Source organism: Chlorocebus sabaeus, chromosome 17 (assembly GCF_047675955.1).
Source record: "Chlorocebus sabaeus isolate Y175 chromosome 17, mChlSab1.0.hap1, whole genome shotgun sequence".
NCBI classification, from domain to species: Eukaryota; Metazoa; Chordata; class Mammalia; order Primates; family Cercopithecidae; genus Chlorocebus; species Chlorocebus sabaeus.
The window spans coordinates 17,780,733-17,799,033 of NC_132920.1; the positions used below are offsets into that span (position 1 = coordinate 17,780,733).

Consider the following 18,301-nt stretch of genomic DNA (forward strand, 5'->3'; position numbering starts at 1 on the left):
TGACCGTGGCGCAGCCAGCATCCAGGGACTCAGCTGCCAGGATTCATAGCTGACTCCACCATCTCTAACCAACTAAACTCAATTTATATCTTAAGGAACTTCTTTCAAGGAGATAACTTGCTGAACAGGAATTCACAAGATTGAACAAATGGCTCAGTCTTAGACAACTGTGCTCCCTGGTGTGCGTCCCTGGGACAGAGAAGCAGGCTACACTTCGGGATGCCCACACCAGGGCCATAAGCTCTATTGCCACTGTGTGAACCCCACCTTCCCCCACCCCAGAGCCTGAGACATGTCACATAGGAGCAGATCCTTGGCAGGATGCACTTACATTATGAACATTTGGTGTACTGAGGCTCCTCCGAATGTGCCGGGCTTTGGTGGAAAGTGCTTCTTTGACTGTGACGGCCTGTAAACACAATAATTTGAAAATAATACTTTTTTTTTTCTTCCAGAGATGGAGTCTCACTCTGTTGCCCAGGCTGGAGTGCAGTGACGCGATCTCAGCTCACTGAAACCTCCGCCTCCCAGGTTCGAGCAATTCTCCTGCCTCAGCCTCCCGAGTAGCTGGGACTACAGGCGCACACCACCACACGTGGCTAATTTTTTTTTTTTTTTTTTTTTTTGTATTTTAGTAGAGACGAGGTTTCACTGTGTTGCCCAGGCTGGTCTCGAACTCCTGAGCTCAGGCAGTCTGCCCACATCGGCCTCCCAAAGTGTTAGTATTACAGGCATGAGCCACCGCACCCGGCCATTACTTTATGTTTTATTCTAATTATAAAAGTAACATATGTTTATTTACAGATTTAAATATAGACTACATCAGTTCTATATACACACACATTTATAAAACTGAAATATTATTTTACCCATTTATTATTATTTGCTTAGCAATTTATCAAAAACTTTCTTTTTTGAGACAGAGTCTCACTCTGTTGCTCAGGCTGGAGTGCAGTGGCGCAGTCTCGGCTTACTGCAACCTCTGCCTCCCAGATTCAAGCAATTCTCCTGCCTCAACCTCCTGAGTAGCTGGGATTACAGGTGCACGCCACCACACCCGGCTAATTTTTGTATTTTTAGTAGAGACGGGGTTTTACCATGTTGGTCAGGCTGGTCTCAAACTCCTGACCTCGTGATCCACCTGCCTCAGCCTCCCAAAGTGCTGGGATTATAGGCGTGCACTATCGCGCCTGGCCTCAAAAACATTTTTTTTAAGATAAATAAAACTGCAGGGTGTGGTGGTTCATGTCTGTAATTCCAGCACTTTGGGAGGCTGAGGCAGGTGGATCACTGAGGCAGGTGGATCACAGACAGGAGTTTGAGACCAGCTGGCCAACATGGTAAAACCCCGTCTCTACTAAAAAATACAAAAATTAGCTGGGCGTGGTGGCGGGTGTCTGTGGTTCCATCTCTCTGGAAGGCTGAGGCACTACAATTGCTTGAACCTGGGAGGCAGAGGTTGCAGTGAGCTGAGATCGCGCCACCGCACTCCAGCCTGTGCGACAGAGCAAGATTCTGTCTCAAAAATAAACAAACAAGTAAATAAAACCAGGAAAACAGCAGAATGAAAGATATTTATGTTGTGAAATTTTTATACAGGTGGACAGAGAAATGTAGAAGAGGTACCTCTAACCATATATCTAATTTGCAAAATGACAATGAAGTGTGATGCTGTTTGTATTTTGTTCATGCAGCAATTTAGGTGGGATTTCCACTAAGGGAAGATTTTTCTGACAGATGCCAATTACATTCCTCCTATTAATCAATACCCACCCCCCATAATGTCAACTACTACTCCTATGAAATGACATATCTTGTCTTATAGTTCCATTACTTAGTGGATTATTTTCTCTTGAATGTCCTGTTGTCACCTCAAAAGTTAACTCAGGTCTAAAAATCAGGGAAATAGTAATAGTCTGTGGTTAAGCATATGCCCTTTGGTGTCAAGCTGTTTGGCTTTACACCTGACTTTGTACCACTTCCTAGCTGTGTAACCATGGCTGAGCTAGCTAACTTCTGTCAGCCTCAATTTTGTCATTTGAAAATGGGGATTTCAACAGTACTTACCTCAGGGGGTTATCTTGAAGATTAAATGAAATAATATATCTAAAGTGCTCAGGCTTAGTGCTTGGTAAGTAGGGCGTATTCAATAAAAGTTAGTCACTATTTTTATTTTGGTTACTATTTTGCCAGAGTCCTTTCAACAGAGATGGCTCAAGTGCTCCTTCTCTGATAGATTTAGTGAGGTGTTTGGTAAGTAAATTCATATCTGTCCACTGGGGGTGGGTGAAGGCTGGTGATTTCATTCTCGGTCCAGATATTCAGTTACTTGCCTGCCGGAGCCGTTCAAGACTCAGAATGTTTTCCACCTGCAGCACGCCTCGAGTGTACTTCTCAATGTACGTCTCCCCATCTGACGTGCCTTCGTTTTCACTCCTTGCTGCCAGGAGAGCCAGCGTTTCCCGGTCTTCTATCTCCTCAGTTGCCTAAAAGGACAGGAAGGAATTGACAATACTTTGATGTGAACAATGTTTTCATCCAAAGTGTGGTGAGAAAATGTTTTAGAAGTCTGGAGAATGAACACATTCTCCATTATTTAGATATTGATATTTTTAAATATATGTAATTTTTTTTTTTTTGAGACAGTTTCGCTCTTGTTGCCCAGACTGAAGTGCAAAGGCGCAATCTCAGCTCACCACAACCTCTGTCTCCCGAGTTCAAGCGATTCTCCTGTCTCAGCCTTCCTGAGTAGCTGGGATTACGGCATGTGCCACCACACCCGGCTAATTTTGTATGTTTAGTAGAGACACAATTTCTCCATGTTGGTCAGGCTGGTCTTGAACTCCCGACCTCAGATGATCCACCCGCCTTGGCCTCTCAAAGTGCTGGGATTACAGACATGAGCCACCACGCCTGGCCTAAAGTAGCATATATTTTACCTTTGGTATATTGGATACTATTTCATAGGTTACACCACAGGAATAAAAAATATTTTTCAGGGATATTCTCCTCTTCAAACTCTGCGTGAAACTCTGGTAGGGAAAAAAAAAAAAGCTGGATTAAGCTATGTGACAAAAGTAAGTTATTTCGTATTTTACAAATTATAAAAGCATTACCAGTTAATATGTTTTTGATATGCACAATACTCAGCATAACAGAAAAAAAACTGAAGCTAAGAATCCCTGTCTCCAACCCCAAGGGACACTAACGTCCAGCTGTTAGTTGGGAATTTGGCTACAGAATCTGTAGCATGTTCAGGATTTCTGTGGTTGCTTCTCTCTCCCATCTGCTGCCTTCCTGTGATCTCTCCAGGGTTTAATCAGTCTTTCCTGAGATGGCTAGAACAACACTGGAGAGGATCAGTTTCACTGACAGAACCTCTGAGACGGCATCTGTCAAAGCAGTAGGATAGGGATTTGTTTGGAGTCTGCCTTTTGTCCTGGTTTTGTCACTCACCTGCCTGGACCTGGCACTTAATCTCTCAGCCTCTGTTTTTCTACTTTTCAAACACTGAAATATCACAGCTTCACCGCCTGGTAGGATTATACCTCTCCAATCAGTCAAGGTGAAAATGCCCTTACTGGATGACATTGACCTCTGCTATCCTGAAGCCCACTATCTTGGATAAATGAGAATCAGACTCTAACTCAGCCAGGATGGTCATGTTTTGCACATCCCCTACATTAGCACCAAAAAGCACTGCTTTGTGCTAGATAGGGGGAAAAAACTTTGAGCTCAGAGCCAGAATGGCAGAATCAGGCCCTGTTATTACCTGTTTGTTGTAAATATTGGCTGCAATCCGTTTTCGTAATACTAACTCCATAGCAGCAGGGTGGCTGAGTTGAACTGTGGTTTTCACAATTAGGTAAATCCTTTCATTCTGTGGTGTGACCCTATTCAAGTGAACAGAATCATGCACCGAGGAATCCCAAGAGGCTGTGGCTGAAACCTAAGAGTGAGGGAATGATGAGGAGATGGAAATAAGACACAGGTCAGCTGTAGCAGTTTTACAGGGCATACAAGAGAAAGAAAATAAATTCAAATCACTGTAATCAAATAGATTTCTTTCCTCACCTTTTTTAAACAGCAACACAAATGTTCTGTTTTTTAAAGGCCCCAGTCTTTCTCCCCAAAGCAAACTATAGCAGTTGAGTGGGAAAGCAGGCCCACAGGCTTGTGTGCTAATCTGAAGCCTTTTAAGAGAAACATGGAGGCGAATTACCTCGTCATCACTGTGCTTTATGATGGGTAGGTAGAAAAACTGGCTGCCATGCTCCTTGGGCAGAATGGAGTTCACACCAGACGCATGGGGGCCGACCAGCTGCTCATTGGCACTGAGGTCATCCGCTAACCACATTGGGGGCACAGAAAAAACAGTAGGGGAAAGTCAGTTTTTCAGCAAACACCAAAAATTTAAATATATGCTTTTTACAGTTGATGTTTTTTGTGTGTGTTTTTTTTGTTTTGTTTTGTTTTTGAGACGGAGTCTTGCTGTGTCACCCAGGCTGGAGTGCGGTGGCGTGATCTCGGCTCACTGGAAGCTTCACCTCCCGGGTTCACACCATTCTCTTGCCTCAGCCTCCCGAGTAGCTGGGACTACAGGTGCCCGCTACCATGCCCGGCTAATTTTTTTTTTTTTGTATTTTTTTTTTTAGTAGAGATGAGGTTTCACCGTGTTAGCCAGGATGGTCTCGATTTCCTGACCTCATGATCTGCCCACCTTGGCCTCCCAAAATGCTGGGATTATAGGCGTTAGCCACTGCACCCGGCCTACAGTTGACGTTTATACATAACACATCTTTACTTTTTCTTTCATTCCTTATCCTGCAGGTGAAACAGAGACTCCAAGACTCACAACAGTTTTTTTTCTTTTTTAAAAATTATTATGTTTAATAGAGATGAAGTCTTACTATGTTATCCAGTCTGGTCTTGAACTCCTAGACTCAATGCATCTTCCTGCCTTGGCTTCCCGATGTGCTGGGATTACAGTTGTGAGTCACTGTACTTGGCTTTTTTTTGAGACAAGGTCTTGCTCTGTTGCTGATGCTTGAGTGCATGGCCTGATCATAGCTCACTGCAGCCTTGAACTTCTGGGCTCAAGAGATCCTCCTGCGTCAGCCTCCTGAGTAGCTAGTACTGCAGGTACACACCACTATGCCTGGCTACTCTGTAAAATTTTTTGTAGGGATGGAGTCCAGCTTTGTTGCCCAGGCTGGTCTCCGACTCCTGGACTCAAGCAGTCCTCCTGCCTTGGCCTCCCAAAGCCCTGGGATTACAGGCACGAGCTCACTGTGCCCCACAGCTTTTATTCTTTTTTATTTTGAGACAGAGTCTCACTCTGTCACCCAGGCTGGAGTGCAGTGGCGCAATCTCGGCTCACTGCAACCTCCGCCTCCCAAGTTCAAGCGATTCTCCTGCCTCAGCTTCCCGAGTAGCTGGGACTACAGGTGTGCACCACCACGCCCAGCTAATTTTTGTATTTTTAGTAGAGATGGGGTTTCACCACATTGGCCACGATGGTCTCCATCTCTTGAACTCGTGATCCACCCATCTCGGCCTCCCAAAGTGCTGGGATTACAGGTATGAGCCAACGCGCCTGGCCGCTTTTATTCTTTAAAAATACAATAGGAGCCAAAAAGTTGCCTTGTGAATCTCCTATAAGGCGGAATGACTATATTCTATTGTTGTCCTAGGTACAAACATATTCATTAAACACACCTTGGAGGCTGGGCGCGGTGGCTCACGCCTGTAATCCCAGAACTTTGGGAGGCCAAGGTAGGTGGATCACAAGGTCAGGAGTGTAAGACAAGCCTGGCCAAGATGGTGAAACCCCGTCTCTATTAAAAATACAAAAATTGGCCAGGCGTGGTCGTGGGTGCCTGTAATCCCAGCTACCTGGGAGGCTGAAGCAGAAAATTGCTTGAACACAGGAGGCGGAGGTTGCAGTGAGCTGAGATCACGCCACTGCACTCCAGCCTGGGTGACAGAGTGAGATTCTGTCTCAAAAAAACCTAAACAAAACAAATCTTAGAATTTTGCTGCTTTCTGATGTCAATTCCTCCTGTAAACTGTTAGGTTTGTTACCCCACTTAATAACTTACTATAAATTAGAGATTTTAGCAGTTAAATTACCTATTTAAATCAAAGTTCTGAGCACTGGGAGAAATATGAAAATTATCTTCTTCCAACGTCCTATCCAATATGGGGTTTACCCTTCACAAATCTCTGTAAATGGCCAACTAGTCTTTGTTTATATACCTCCCAAGACAGAGAACTCACTATCTTATGAGGCATACATTCAACATCTAGGCTTTAAAAAGAAAAAATTCTTCACATGAAGAGCCAAAGCCACCCTCCCTGTGTCTTCCATCCATTAGTGGGCTTCCTTCTAGAACAGAGGTTTTCAGGCTGTGTTTTGAGGAGCCCTAGGGCCCTGCCAAAGGATCTACCAGGAGCTTGCCCACCGCAAACTCAGCAGCTCTGCGGTTGTTTTCTACACGTGGGGTTCCAGTTAATATTTCGTCTAGAAAAGGATTGCTCTGCTAAAGCACGTTGGAAACCATTGTTCTAGACTTGCCCAGGTTCCATGTAATTGCAGTATGAAGGACAATCCTGAAGGCAGCATTATAGTGTGATCATTTCTGCCATCAAAACGGTTTGAGGAGAGTTAAGAGCACTAGTCAGAAATGCAGACTAATAGGCCCTTGCCAAGCCTAAAGACTCAGAATCTCTGGGGGTGATTACTTTCCAGGGTAATTTCTATGTCTGCTGTTTCAGAGCAACTGTGTTAACGCTCTTGTATGCAGTTCTCAATCACCCTACGTGCTCTTTTTTAAATTATCCACATAATCATGCTTACGTACATTTAATTAGAACACAAATGTCACCTAATTTGGCACATGAATGATTAGAAGAGTGATTTAAGGATCAAAATAAGGTGAGTCTGAATAGATTACAAACCTTAATTAAATACAATAATCCCTGTGACTTTAAGTGTCTACTTACCATTCAAATCGAGGAAAAGAACTGGTATGTGGGTTTCCATTCCAGGAGGTGGGATCCTAAATTTAATAACAACATTTAATCATAACAAAATATGTATTTTACATCTTGTTAGCTGATAAAACACTGCAGAGCCGTGGAAGCAAAGAGAACCATGGTGGAGATGCAGTTTCCACTAATGAAATACTTTCATATTTCTTGACTTCCCTGTAGACATAAATCATGGGAATTATACGACTTACATAAAAGAACTTCCAGTTATATGAGTTACACGTAATTAATTGAAACAAAGATAATTTTAAGCCTTTCTAAAAATAATTCCTGTGAGAGGGAAAGGGAAGGGGGATGTTATTAGGGTGGTAACGGGACAGGATCAGAGCCTAGAAGAAGTAAACAAAAGCTGAAAGGACGACAGAATGAAAGATGTGTGAAAGGAGGTAGGGTTGTGTACAGAAGAGACCAAGCAGTGTTTTATCAAAAACTGGACCAGGAATGGGCGCGGTGGCTCACGCCTGTAATCCCAGCACTTTGGGAGGCCAAGGCAGGATAGTTTGAGGGCAGGAGTTCAAGACCAGTCTGGGCAACACAGGGAGACCTTGTCTCTATATAAAAAAAAAAACAACAAACAACACTAGCTGGGTGTGGTGGTATAAGCCTGTGGTCCCAGCTACTTGGGAGGTGGGAGGATGGCTTGAACCTGGGAGATGGAGGTTGCAGTGCACTGAGATCGTGCCACTGTACTCCAGCCTGGGAAACAGACCCTGCCTCAAAAAAATAAAAAACAAACAAAAAACCCCAACTTGCCCAGCTGCAATAGAACGGCCTCAGAGGCCTCTTAAAGTGAAGAGTGCCTTTAGAAATACAAATTCCTGGCTGGGCGTGGTGGCTCACGAGGTCAGGAGATTGAGACCATCCTGGCTAACACGGTGAAACCCCATCTCTACTAAGAATACAAAAATTAGCCGGGCACGGTGGCGGACGCCTGTAGTCCCTACCTGGGAGGCTGAGGCAGGAGAATGGTGTGAACCTGGGAGGCGGAGTTTGCAGTGAGTGGAGATCTCAGCGACAGAGTGAGACTCCGTCTCAAAAAAAAAAAAAAAAAAGCAAATTCTTACTTAAAAAAATAAAAAAAGAAGAGTCGCGGGTCCTTCCTTTCTCTTCTGAATCAAAATTACTAGGGATGACACCCAGGCCTACATGTTACAAACACTCAAGATGATCTGAAGTTTCAAAACACTTGACACCAGAGAGACTGAAGTAGGGAGAAGAACTGTCTAGAGAGGGTTTTGAGGGGCCGGAACAAGATTGGGGTGAGCAGGCTGTCCATAAGAAGTGGCTGGCAGAATGACTGCAAGAGACCTACAGGATTCCAGCACAACAGCAGGAACTGCAGGGAGAAACATCAGGTTATAGATTATGTGCCTGCAGATTCAGAGTTTCTAGTTTCAGAAAACAGACCACGAAATTGATGACATTTCCGTTTATCATTAGAGATGCGGGTATTGTCGCTAATGTTTCTATACCTGTTCAAAAAAGACTAACTGGGCATGCACATTCTGTGTTCAAAAGGAATCTGATTTCTCTTAAATGCCCTGGATATATAATAATAAAAATGAGAATGAGAATAAGCAGCATCAGCTAGGATTTAACGAATGGGTATGAAAAGTATTTTATACACATTATAATATACAAGATAATATTATCATATATAAGGTATTTTATATACATTATCTCTAATTCTCACAGTACTACCAAAAAGATAGCTCCACTAATGTATTTTCTGCCCTCTTCAAATACTTTCCAGCCAAGATAAAAGAGTTTCTAGAGATCAGGGAACAATGTCCAAGTTGCTTATGCAGAGGAATAGAGGAGTGGGATATGTGATTCCTGGCCAGGTAATCAATGCTCTCTGGCTTCCTGTGGGAGAAAGCTGGCTTCACTGGGGAAGGAAAAAAGGGATGGAAGCACTAGAGATGAGCGGACATTCCCTAAGCAGTTCAGCTGGTTGGCATTTTTTGTGACAATCCTGGAAAGTCTCTTGCATGGCTCTTGCCACAGGCGACCTGTACCATCTCATCTCCCTCGGTCTGCACAGAAGGGAGGGCAGCCTTACCAGTCGGCAGGTGCCCCAGGAATCCCACTGCCTGGGGCCGGCACCAGTACAGCGTTCCTTTCCTCGGTCAGCCCTACCCACTGCTCCACAAGCTGGGCTTCCCGCTCCACATCGTCCTCTGTTTTCTCTGCAGAAAAAGATGAGGGGATCAATGCCAACAAGAGAGAAAGTATGACTTCTCAATTTACAAGGAACAGATTTTGGCCTGGGCAACATAGTGAGACCCATCTCTACCAAAAAAAAAAAAAAAAAAAAGCAATAGTTGGGCAGGGTGGTGGCATGCATGCCTGTAGTCCCAGATACTTGGGCAGCTGAGATGGGAAGATCACTTGAGTCTGGGAGTTCAAGGCTACAGTGAGCTATCATCACATCACTGTACTAAAGCCTGGAAAACAGACAAGAGACCCTGTCTCAAAAAACAAGCAAACAAAAACAATAAACAGATTTCATTCAGTGCTATCTATAAGTGGCTTAAACATCCACTATGTACCTAAAATGGATTTTAGTCTTTGAAGTTCAAGCAAGAGCATGTATAGGGAGCTGAGAGGGGCTGTGACACCAATTTAAGGAACCATAAGCCAGAAATAGCAGAAAGGGCATTGGAAAAGCAATTATGAGACTTAGGTTATTTTGCTGGTTCTGTAATTTGGGGAAGTTATCCAACAGATGAGTCTCCCTAACCTGTCAAACAGGGATAAAAGAAGTCATGTCTACTTCATGTACTTGCTGGAAGGATCAAATGAAATATGGACGTGACACTGCTTTACAGAACTATACATGATGTTACAAAGACAGAGGCTTAAAAAACACCATAGGCCAGGCACGGTGGCTCACGGCTGTAACCCCAGTACTTTGGGTGGCCGAGGTGGGCAGAACTCCTGAGGTCAGGAGTTCGAAACCAGTCTGGCCAATATGGTAAAAGCCTGTCTCCAGTAAAAATACAAAAATTAGCCGGGTGTGGTGGTGGGCACTGTAGTCCCAGCTTCTCAGGAGGCTGAGACAGGAGAATCACTTGAACCCGGGAGAAGGAGGTTGCAGTGAGCCAAGATTGTGCCACTGCACTCCAGCCTGGGTGACAGAGCAAGACTCTGTCTCAAAATAAAATAAAATAAAATAAAATAAAATAATAAATAAATAAAAAATAAAAAACCCACCATATTCCTTACTCTGTAAAATCACCTTTATTTTCCTTGAGGCTTATCATGAAAGGGATTTTATTTGATACACTTTGAAATCCTCTTATTCATAATTCAACTCTGGGGCTCCCTGGGTACAGTCAAAGTGGGTTTTCATTAGCAGCCTGAGCACATACACAAGGCAACACCACATGTTGAGCCAAGGTGTTTTCCTGAGGGAGACTTTCTTTTTTTTTTTTTTTTTTGAGACGGAGTCTTGCTCTGTCACCCAGGCTGGAGTGCAGTGGCCAGATCTCAGCTCACTGCAAGCTCCGCCTCCTGGGTTCACGCCATTCTCCTGCCTCAGCCTCCCGAGTAGCTGGGACTACAGGCACCCGCCACCTCGCCCGGCTAGTTTTTTGTATTTTTTAGTAGAGACGGGGTTTCACCGTGTTAGCCAGGATGGTCTCGATCTCCTGACCTCGTGATCCGCCCGTCTCGGCCTCCCAAAGTGCTGGGATTACAGGCTTGAGCCACCGCGCCCGGCCTCCCTGAGGGAGACTTTCTGCTGGCTTCTACATGAAATGGATTAACATGCATGATGTGTGTGTTCTCTGCTGCAGAACCAACCACGTGAGTGGACCATGATATCTGGATGAGACACTAAGGATTTTAAGTGCATATTTCTACTATAGAATCCAAGTGGTTACTGCTAGCATAAGCAAGCTGACCCTTGGAGCTGGGTGGCAGTGAACGGAGCTGCAGGGGCCACCCTGAACCAGCGGAGTGCATGGCAATGGCCCAACAGTGGATAGGTGCTGACCTGCTCATTCAGTTGCTGTAGGTCCTAGGTCCTGGTGCCTAAAGTACTTTGTATTGACATACTGGTATTTATCATATTGTGTTCATCAAAACGAAATTTGAATTTGACATTTAATGTCACAGTTTTATGAGATAACTCAGAGTTTTATGAAAATGTATCACTTTCAAATTTGGAGGCTTCTTAAACCAACAATGTATAATGTGATTGACTAATGTCTATAACTGTTACAAGTTCACAAAACTAAACAGGCTGGGTGCAGTGGCTAACACCTGCAATTCTAGCAGTTTGGGAGGCTGAAGTGGGAGGATCACTTGAGTCCAGGAGTTTGAGACCAGCCTGGGCAACAAAGTGAGACCCCCATCTACAAAACATTTAAAAATTAGCCGGGTGTGGTAGCTTGTGCCTGTAGTCTCAGCTAGTCAGGAGGCTGAGGCAGGAGGATCTCTTGAGGTCAGGAGTTAGAGGCTGCAGTGAGATATGATCCTGCCACTGCACTCCAGCTTGGGTGACAGAGTGAGACGCTGTCTTAAAACAACAACGACAACAACAAAAATAAGATACTACTGTCCAGTTAGGGGAAGAAAACAACCTACTGCCATTGTGTAAAAGTGAAAAAGTTACTCCCCAAAAGAGAGTTTGATCTCACATACCTGTTTTATTGCTGACTTTTTTTATCTGTTCATCCAAGTATTCTCGTCGTTTAATGAGTGCGTCTGACCACCTCTCCCTTACGCAGTTTAAGTCTTCTTCCTAACATCAGGGAGGGAAAATACTTTCCTGTAGACTGCACAGACAACGATTTCTTTCTTTCTTTTTTAAAAAGATGTTTAAATTGACTAGGAAATTTTTCATTAGGAAAAGCTATTGAACACTGCTGTGTGATTAATATGCAAGAAAGCAGAGAGGCCTCAGTAACACTGCATGTTGATCAAGGATGCTGTTACCCAGAAATCGGAGCCCCTGGATCTCCAAAAGGATAATTATACTTAAAAGCAAGACAAGCTCAAACTCTACCAGCTGTCAGATTTTTTTTTTTACAATGAGTGTATGTATATTTAAATCGTAGCTATTCATTGCAGGATTTGTGATCCCAACAGAAGGACAGCACGAACACAGCCCAAACCAAGTAACAACAAATGGAATGGAAAATGACAGGCATTTTCATAGCTCATAGTTCAGTGGTCTGATAACACAGATTTTCTGAAATGCAAAGAGTAGGTCAGCAGAGAACTTTTCAAACTTGCCACAAACATTTTACTTCCAACCACCACCATGAGGCTAACCAAAAATCTCCCATGCAAACCCCAACATGCAGTCAGCCATGCTTTAAGAAATCCCCTAGGCAGTCATTGGACTGCACTGTGAAAAACCTGCCAGGAAGCGCACAAACAGCCGCAGGACGTTAGTCAATGGCACTGCTGAGATTCAAGGGGATACTGATATTTCCCTTAAAGGTTCTTCGTGGAATTATGAGTAGGGAAAGAAAATCCATCAATTCTATTAAAAATGCTCTTTGACTTGCCTAATTCTAGTGTAACACTTAAGACGTTACATCAAGAATAGATACCTTTACCTCTGAAACTTTACCAACAGTGTACCCACATTTTTTCCCCCTGAGACAGAGTTTCGCTCTTGTTGCCCAGGCTGGAGTGCAGTGGCCCAATCTCGGCTCACTGCAACCTCTGCCCCCCAGGTTTAAGCGATTCTCCTGCCTCAGCCTCCCGAGTAGCTGGGATTACAGGCGTGCGCCACCACGTCCAGCTAATTTTCGTATTTTTACTAGAGACGGGGTTTCACCATGTTGGCCAGGCTGGTCTCGAACTCCTAACCTTGTGATCTGCCCGCCTTGGCCTCCCAAAGCGCTGGGATTACAGGCGTGAGCCACTGCGCCCAGCCACTGTACCCACATTTTACATGTAGGAAGGCACACTGGGAAAACATCATTTGACGATGTGTGTGGAGAATCCGTACAAAGACTGGGCACCAAACCCAGAAAGCTTCATCTTGGTTTGCTGCTTTGACAATTTATACATAACCCCACACTCCATGATATCAGGCCAGTCAGTGCTGACTAGGTATAATCTCAATTTGCACATCTATATATTTTTTCTAGATTTCCAACCAGAAAAAGCTGAGATTTAAATTCTATAGGTTATGGAGAACTAAGTGTGACCCAAATGAGAGAAGAAAGCTGGCTAAACAAAACACAATTATGTGCATAAACTGTCTCCAATTTTCCTATTCAGTGAAAGTCTTGTGAAGTAAAATGGCATATTACAACAATATTAGCTCTTGGATGTAAGGAGCAGAATGCACTTTAGCATAGGAAAGGTAAGAGTCTATCTAAAAGATTATGGATGGATAACTACAATATTTTAAGATCATCCATTTTTTAATTAATAATTAATTAATTTGCAGGAGACTGGAGTTTTATTATTACTCAAATCAGTCTCCAGATCATCCATTTTAATGCAGTGATAATGATATTGCTTAGCAATAAGACAGTAAATCGAGATGGCATAGCAAAAAGGCAGTATTTGGTTACAAATTTTGAACTGACAAGGCAATCTATAGAAATAGTATGGTGTTGGAATACATATAAAGCAAATCAAAAGCAAGTGAAAAACTGCATATTCTCGCTCTAGGGCCCTCCTTCCTCCTCCCTGGCCTCTGTTTTGCGAATGCTGGCAAGTAGCAGTAGCTGTGCCCCATGCCACATGATTGACAGCAGTAGCAATACCTGATAACTATCCATATCATCACCATCCTCATCATCTCTCTGGTAGGAAAAAATAAACACAAAGGACAAGCATTTTGTTTTTTTAAACAGCATACAGGGAAAATAATTATTTAAGCTTAACACACATTAAAATGGACAGCTCACATACATAAGCATAATAAAACACTAAAGTGAATCTCAAAAAAGGTATACTAGATTTAATTCACTTCTCTATAAAGAATTTTGCACATAAAGAATCATTGAAACATAAAAATTTGGCTGGGCTCATGCCTGTAATCCCAATATTTTGGAAGGCCGAGGCAGGAGGATCTCTTGAAGCTAGAAGTTCGAGACCCGCCTGGGCAACATAGCAAGACCCCATCTGTACAAAAATTTTTTAAAAATTAGCTGGATTTGATAGCGTGCACCTGTAGTCCCAGCTACTTGGGAGATTAAAGTGGGACGATCACTTGACAGGAGGAGATGGAGGCTGCAGTGAGCTCTGGTTATACCACTCCACCTCAGCCTGGGCAGCAGAGCAAGACTTTGTCTCCAAAAAACAAACAAAAAATTAAATAAAATAAGAAATCTCTTAGCTGGGGATAGGAACCAACATAATTGGGCCAGGCCTTACACCACTGTCATACAGACAGCTGATATGTATTTTTGGGGTAGACTATTTGACTGAGATTTGAGATAGGCTTAGGAAGACAGAATGGCAAAACTACAAGGAAGATTCTCTTGCCCAATCTCAGTTTCAGCAATGAGGCAACTAAGCCTTAAAGGATGAAATGATTTAACCTTACAATCACACAGATAATGGCAGGTCAGAACTGTAAGCCATGTCTGAGGTCTCCAACCTCTGCCGTCTTCCCTGATGCAGTCATCTCAGGGGAAAGCTGGGGCAACCTCAGGCTATATACATACAAGGGTCCATATTACACTGTTGAAATAAAAGCAACAGCATACTATTTGGAATATAAGGATCGGTCAGTACTCTCTACTGACCATAACAATCACTTGAAAGAATCACAACTGTCCCAAACACAAGGAAACATTGTAAAATAACTAAATAAAGCAAAAATTTTGGCAAAAACATTTGGCAAAACAAAGTAATCATGTTGAAAACAAAAGGGTCTTGGTTGAAAAAAGTTTCCTTAGAAACAAGAATCTAGAATCCCTTAATTTAGATTTATGATTACAAAAGTGCTTTAAGAATATAGTCAAAATTATTTTCATATATACTTCAAAATGAACTGCTTTTTTTTTTATTTTGGTAACCGTCATTATCAGTTATGTGACTAACTCATTAAATGCAATCCTAATCTCGAAGTAATTTATCTTGAACTAATGCTTCCTATTAATATAAAAGAACAAATAGCTCTAATTTATCATAATTTATTTTTTTTCCTTTTTTATTGAGACAGGGTCTCGTTCTGTCTCCCAGGCTGGAGTACAGTGGCGCGATCTCCACTCACTGCAAGCTCTGTCGCCTCCTGGGTTCACGCCATTCTCCTGCCTCAGCCTCCCGAGAAGCTGGGACTACAGGCGCCCGCCACCACGCCTGGCTAATTTTTTTGTATTTTTAGTAGAGACAGGGTTTCACTATGTTCGCCAGGATGGTCTCGATCTCCTGACCTCGTGATCCGCCCGCCTTGGCCTCCCAAAGTACTGGGATTACAGGCGTGAGCCACTGTGCCCGGCCTAATTTATCATAATTTTAAACTACAGAGGTAGTTCTATTAACTGAAAACTGGCCTAAGCATTCACGATGTAAAATTGTTGCAAAATCAGCATATTCTGCATTGGTTTCAGCTACTGCATCAGAATAATTGTTTTTTTTTTTTTTGCATCAGAATAATTCTAAAGCACTGTGTCAACAACAAAAACACTTAGCAGACATAACCTGGAACATGGCAGCAAAGAAAAAAGCCTTTAAAATAGTTACAGTTCAAATTTTAAGAGCACTATGCTCTTTTTTCTTTAAATTTATTTTTATTTTTGTTTATTTATTTATTCTTTGAGACGGACTTTCGCTCTGTCACCCAGGTTGGAGAGCAGTGGCGCGATCTCTGCTCACTGCAAGCTCCACCTCCCGGGTTCATGCCATTCTCCTGGACCCCAGCCTGGGAGACAGAGTGAGACTCACCAAAAAAAAAAAAAAAAAAGAAGCAAATAGTTGATCTTTGGAATGTTCCTCAAATGAGAACATTTACTTAGCTGATGATCCATACACTGCAGGTCACGGCCTCCTGAGTAGCTGGGACTACAGGTGCCCACCACCACGCCCAGCTAATTTTTTGTATTTTTAGTAGAGACGGGGTTTTACTATGTTAGCCAGGATGGTCTCGATCTCCTGATCTGGTGATTCGCCTGCTTCAGCCTCCCAAAGTGCTGGGATTACAGGCGTGAGCCACCGCGCCTGGCCAAGAGCACTATGCTCTTAAAGAGCACATAGCACTGGGGAAAGGCTAATATTTTAAAGTTTATAATTTGACAAAAATCCGTTTTAACTCAGAGGTAGAGCTGTTTTTAAAAAAATGCAAATAGTTGCTGGGCGTGGTGGCTCACACGTGTAATACCAGCACTTTGGGAGGACCAGGCAGCCCGATCATTTGAGGTGAGGAGTTCGAGACCAGCCTGGCCAACATGGTGAAACCCCATCTCTACTAAAAATACAAAAATTAGCTGGGCATGGTGGCTTGTGCCTGTAATACCAGCTACTCGGGAGGCTGAAGCAGGAGAATCGCTTGGACCAGGGACATGGAGGATGCAGTGAGCTGAGATCGTGCCACTGCACTCCAACCTGGGTGACAGAGAGAGACTCCGTCTCCAAAAAAACACAAAAAACAAAAAACAAAACAAAAAAAACACTGGGCGCAGTGGCTCACGCCTGTAATCCTAGCACTTTGGGAGGCTGAGGCGGAAGGATCGCAAGGTCAGGAGTTCAAGACCAGCCTGGCCAACATGGTGAAACCCCCACCTCTACTAACAATACAAAAATTAGCCAGACGCGTTGGCAGGCACCTGTAATCCCAGCTACTCTGGAGGCTGAGTCAGGAGAATTGCTTGAACCCAGGAGGCGGAGGTTACCGTGATCTGAGATCGTACCACTGTACTCCAGTCTGGGCGACCGAATGAGACTCAAAAAAAAAAAAAAAAAAAAGCAGCAAATAGTTGATCTTTGGAATGTTCCTCAAATGAGAACATTTAGTTAGTTGATGATCCATATACTGCAGGTCACGGTTTGAAGCAAACAAACTCAATGTTTTATTGAGCATCAGAGATTTATTAAGCCACAAGGACCTCAGGATTATGTGGACAAGGACCTCAGGATTATTAAGTCTACCTCATCATTTTGGAGAAAAGGGGAACTCAAAGTTTAAATTATACAGCCAAGATAACCATTTAGTAAAGCTCAACTAGACTTAAGAACCCAGGTCTCCCTACTCCAAGTCTAGTGTTCTCTTTCAACTGTGCAGCCACGTAGAAGCTGATGGCTAAGTGAAGGACTGAACTGCTATGAGAATACCTACAATCCCATTTCCTGCTCCACAGGCTGCACACACACAAGGAAAAGTCTGGTGAAGACTGCCAAACCACAGCAGCCCTGTCCTTGCACCCACACTCATACTCTGAATGAAGTGTGGACAGATGTTCCAAGCTAGAGGGAATTTTGGGCTTGAAGAGGGAAGGCAGCATCTGACAAAGCTATTACTGCCTTGAAGTCCAATAGTCTGTGCACTCACTTTTAGCTTTCAGAAAAGTCTTTGCCTAAAAGCCATGAAGCCAAAAGGAAACCAAGATAGAAGAGAAAACATCCTCAAGATTGGCTGGGCTTAGACTCAGACTCCACAGAGGAGAAATGTTTTCTCCTCGGCAGGATAGGGAGAGTGCTCCCAAACACATATGGCGGTGAGGGAGGCAGATTTAACAGTGATTCTTCCCAGTTCCTAATTCGTATCTGGTAGTAAACTGGGGACTCAATGAAGCACACACATTTTTTTTAGGCTACTGGGGGACAAGTTCCTAATTTTATTTGTTTTGAGACAGAGTCTTCCTCTGTCACCCAGGCCGGAGTGCAGTGGCATGATCTTGGCTTACTTGCAGCCTCTGCCTCCAGGGTTCAAATGATTCTCACGCCTCAGCCTCCTGAATAGCTGAGACAACAGTCATGCGCCACCACACCTGGCTAATTTTTTGCATTTTTAGTAGGGACAGGGTTTCACCATGTTGGTCAGGCTGGTCTCGAACTCCTGGGCTCAAGTGATCCTCCCACCTCAGCCTCCCAAAGTGCTGGGATTACAGGCATGAGCAAACGTGCCAGGCCAAGTTCCTAATTTTAGAGATTCTTTTCATGGAGTACTGAATAGTTCTGACTGATAATATGATCAATTCTTAGATCAGTTCTTAGAGGTTTTCATCTTTTTATTTTAAAAATGAGAATATAATGTTTAGGAAATCAAGATTTAATGAACAAAAATGATCATAAGGACAAATTTTAACAAAAGAAGTAAAGCTTTCAAAGA

The 18,301-nt window shown here is 43.3% G+C and overlaps 1 protein-coding gene across 8 annotated transcripts in view; it reads right to left on the reverse strand.

Moving 5' to 3' along the window:
- Positions 1-18,301, reverse strand: part of KIF13A (kinesin family member 13A) — a 233,237-nt gene that overhangs the window by 17,828 nt on the left and 197,108 nt on the right. For 5 of the 8 annotated variants that reach the window (XM_007973605.3, XM_007973602.3, XM_007973599.3 and 2 more), the window contains exons 26-34: positions 13,794-13,832; positions 11,704-11,803; positions 9,116-9,242; positions 7,006-7,061; positions 4,223-4,347; positions 3,773-3,949; positions 2,940-3,032; positions 2,334-2,486; positions 332-409 (exon numbers count right to left, since the gene is read on the reverse strand). In XM_007973605.3, coding sequence (XP_007971796.1) covers positions 332-409; positions 2,334-2,486; positions 2,940-3,032; positions 3,773-3,949; positions 4,223-4,347; positions 7,006-7,061; positions 9,116-9,242; positions 11,704-11,803; positions 13,794-13,832 — 948 coding nt within the window. The remainder of the gene's footprint in view (positions 1-331; positions 410-2,333; positions 2,487-2,939; positions 3,033-3,772; positions 3,950-4,222; positions 4,348-7,005; positions 7,062-9,115; positions 9,243-11,703; positions 11,804-13,793; positions 13,833-18,301) is intronic. The other 3 variants (XM_007973606.3, XM_007973603.3, XM_007973600.3) reach the window with 1 other exon arrangement.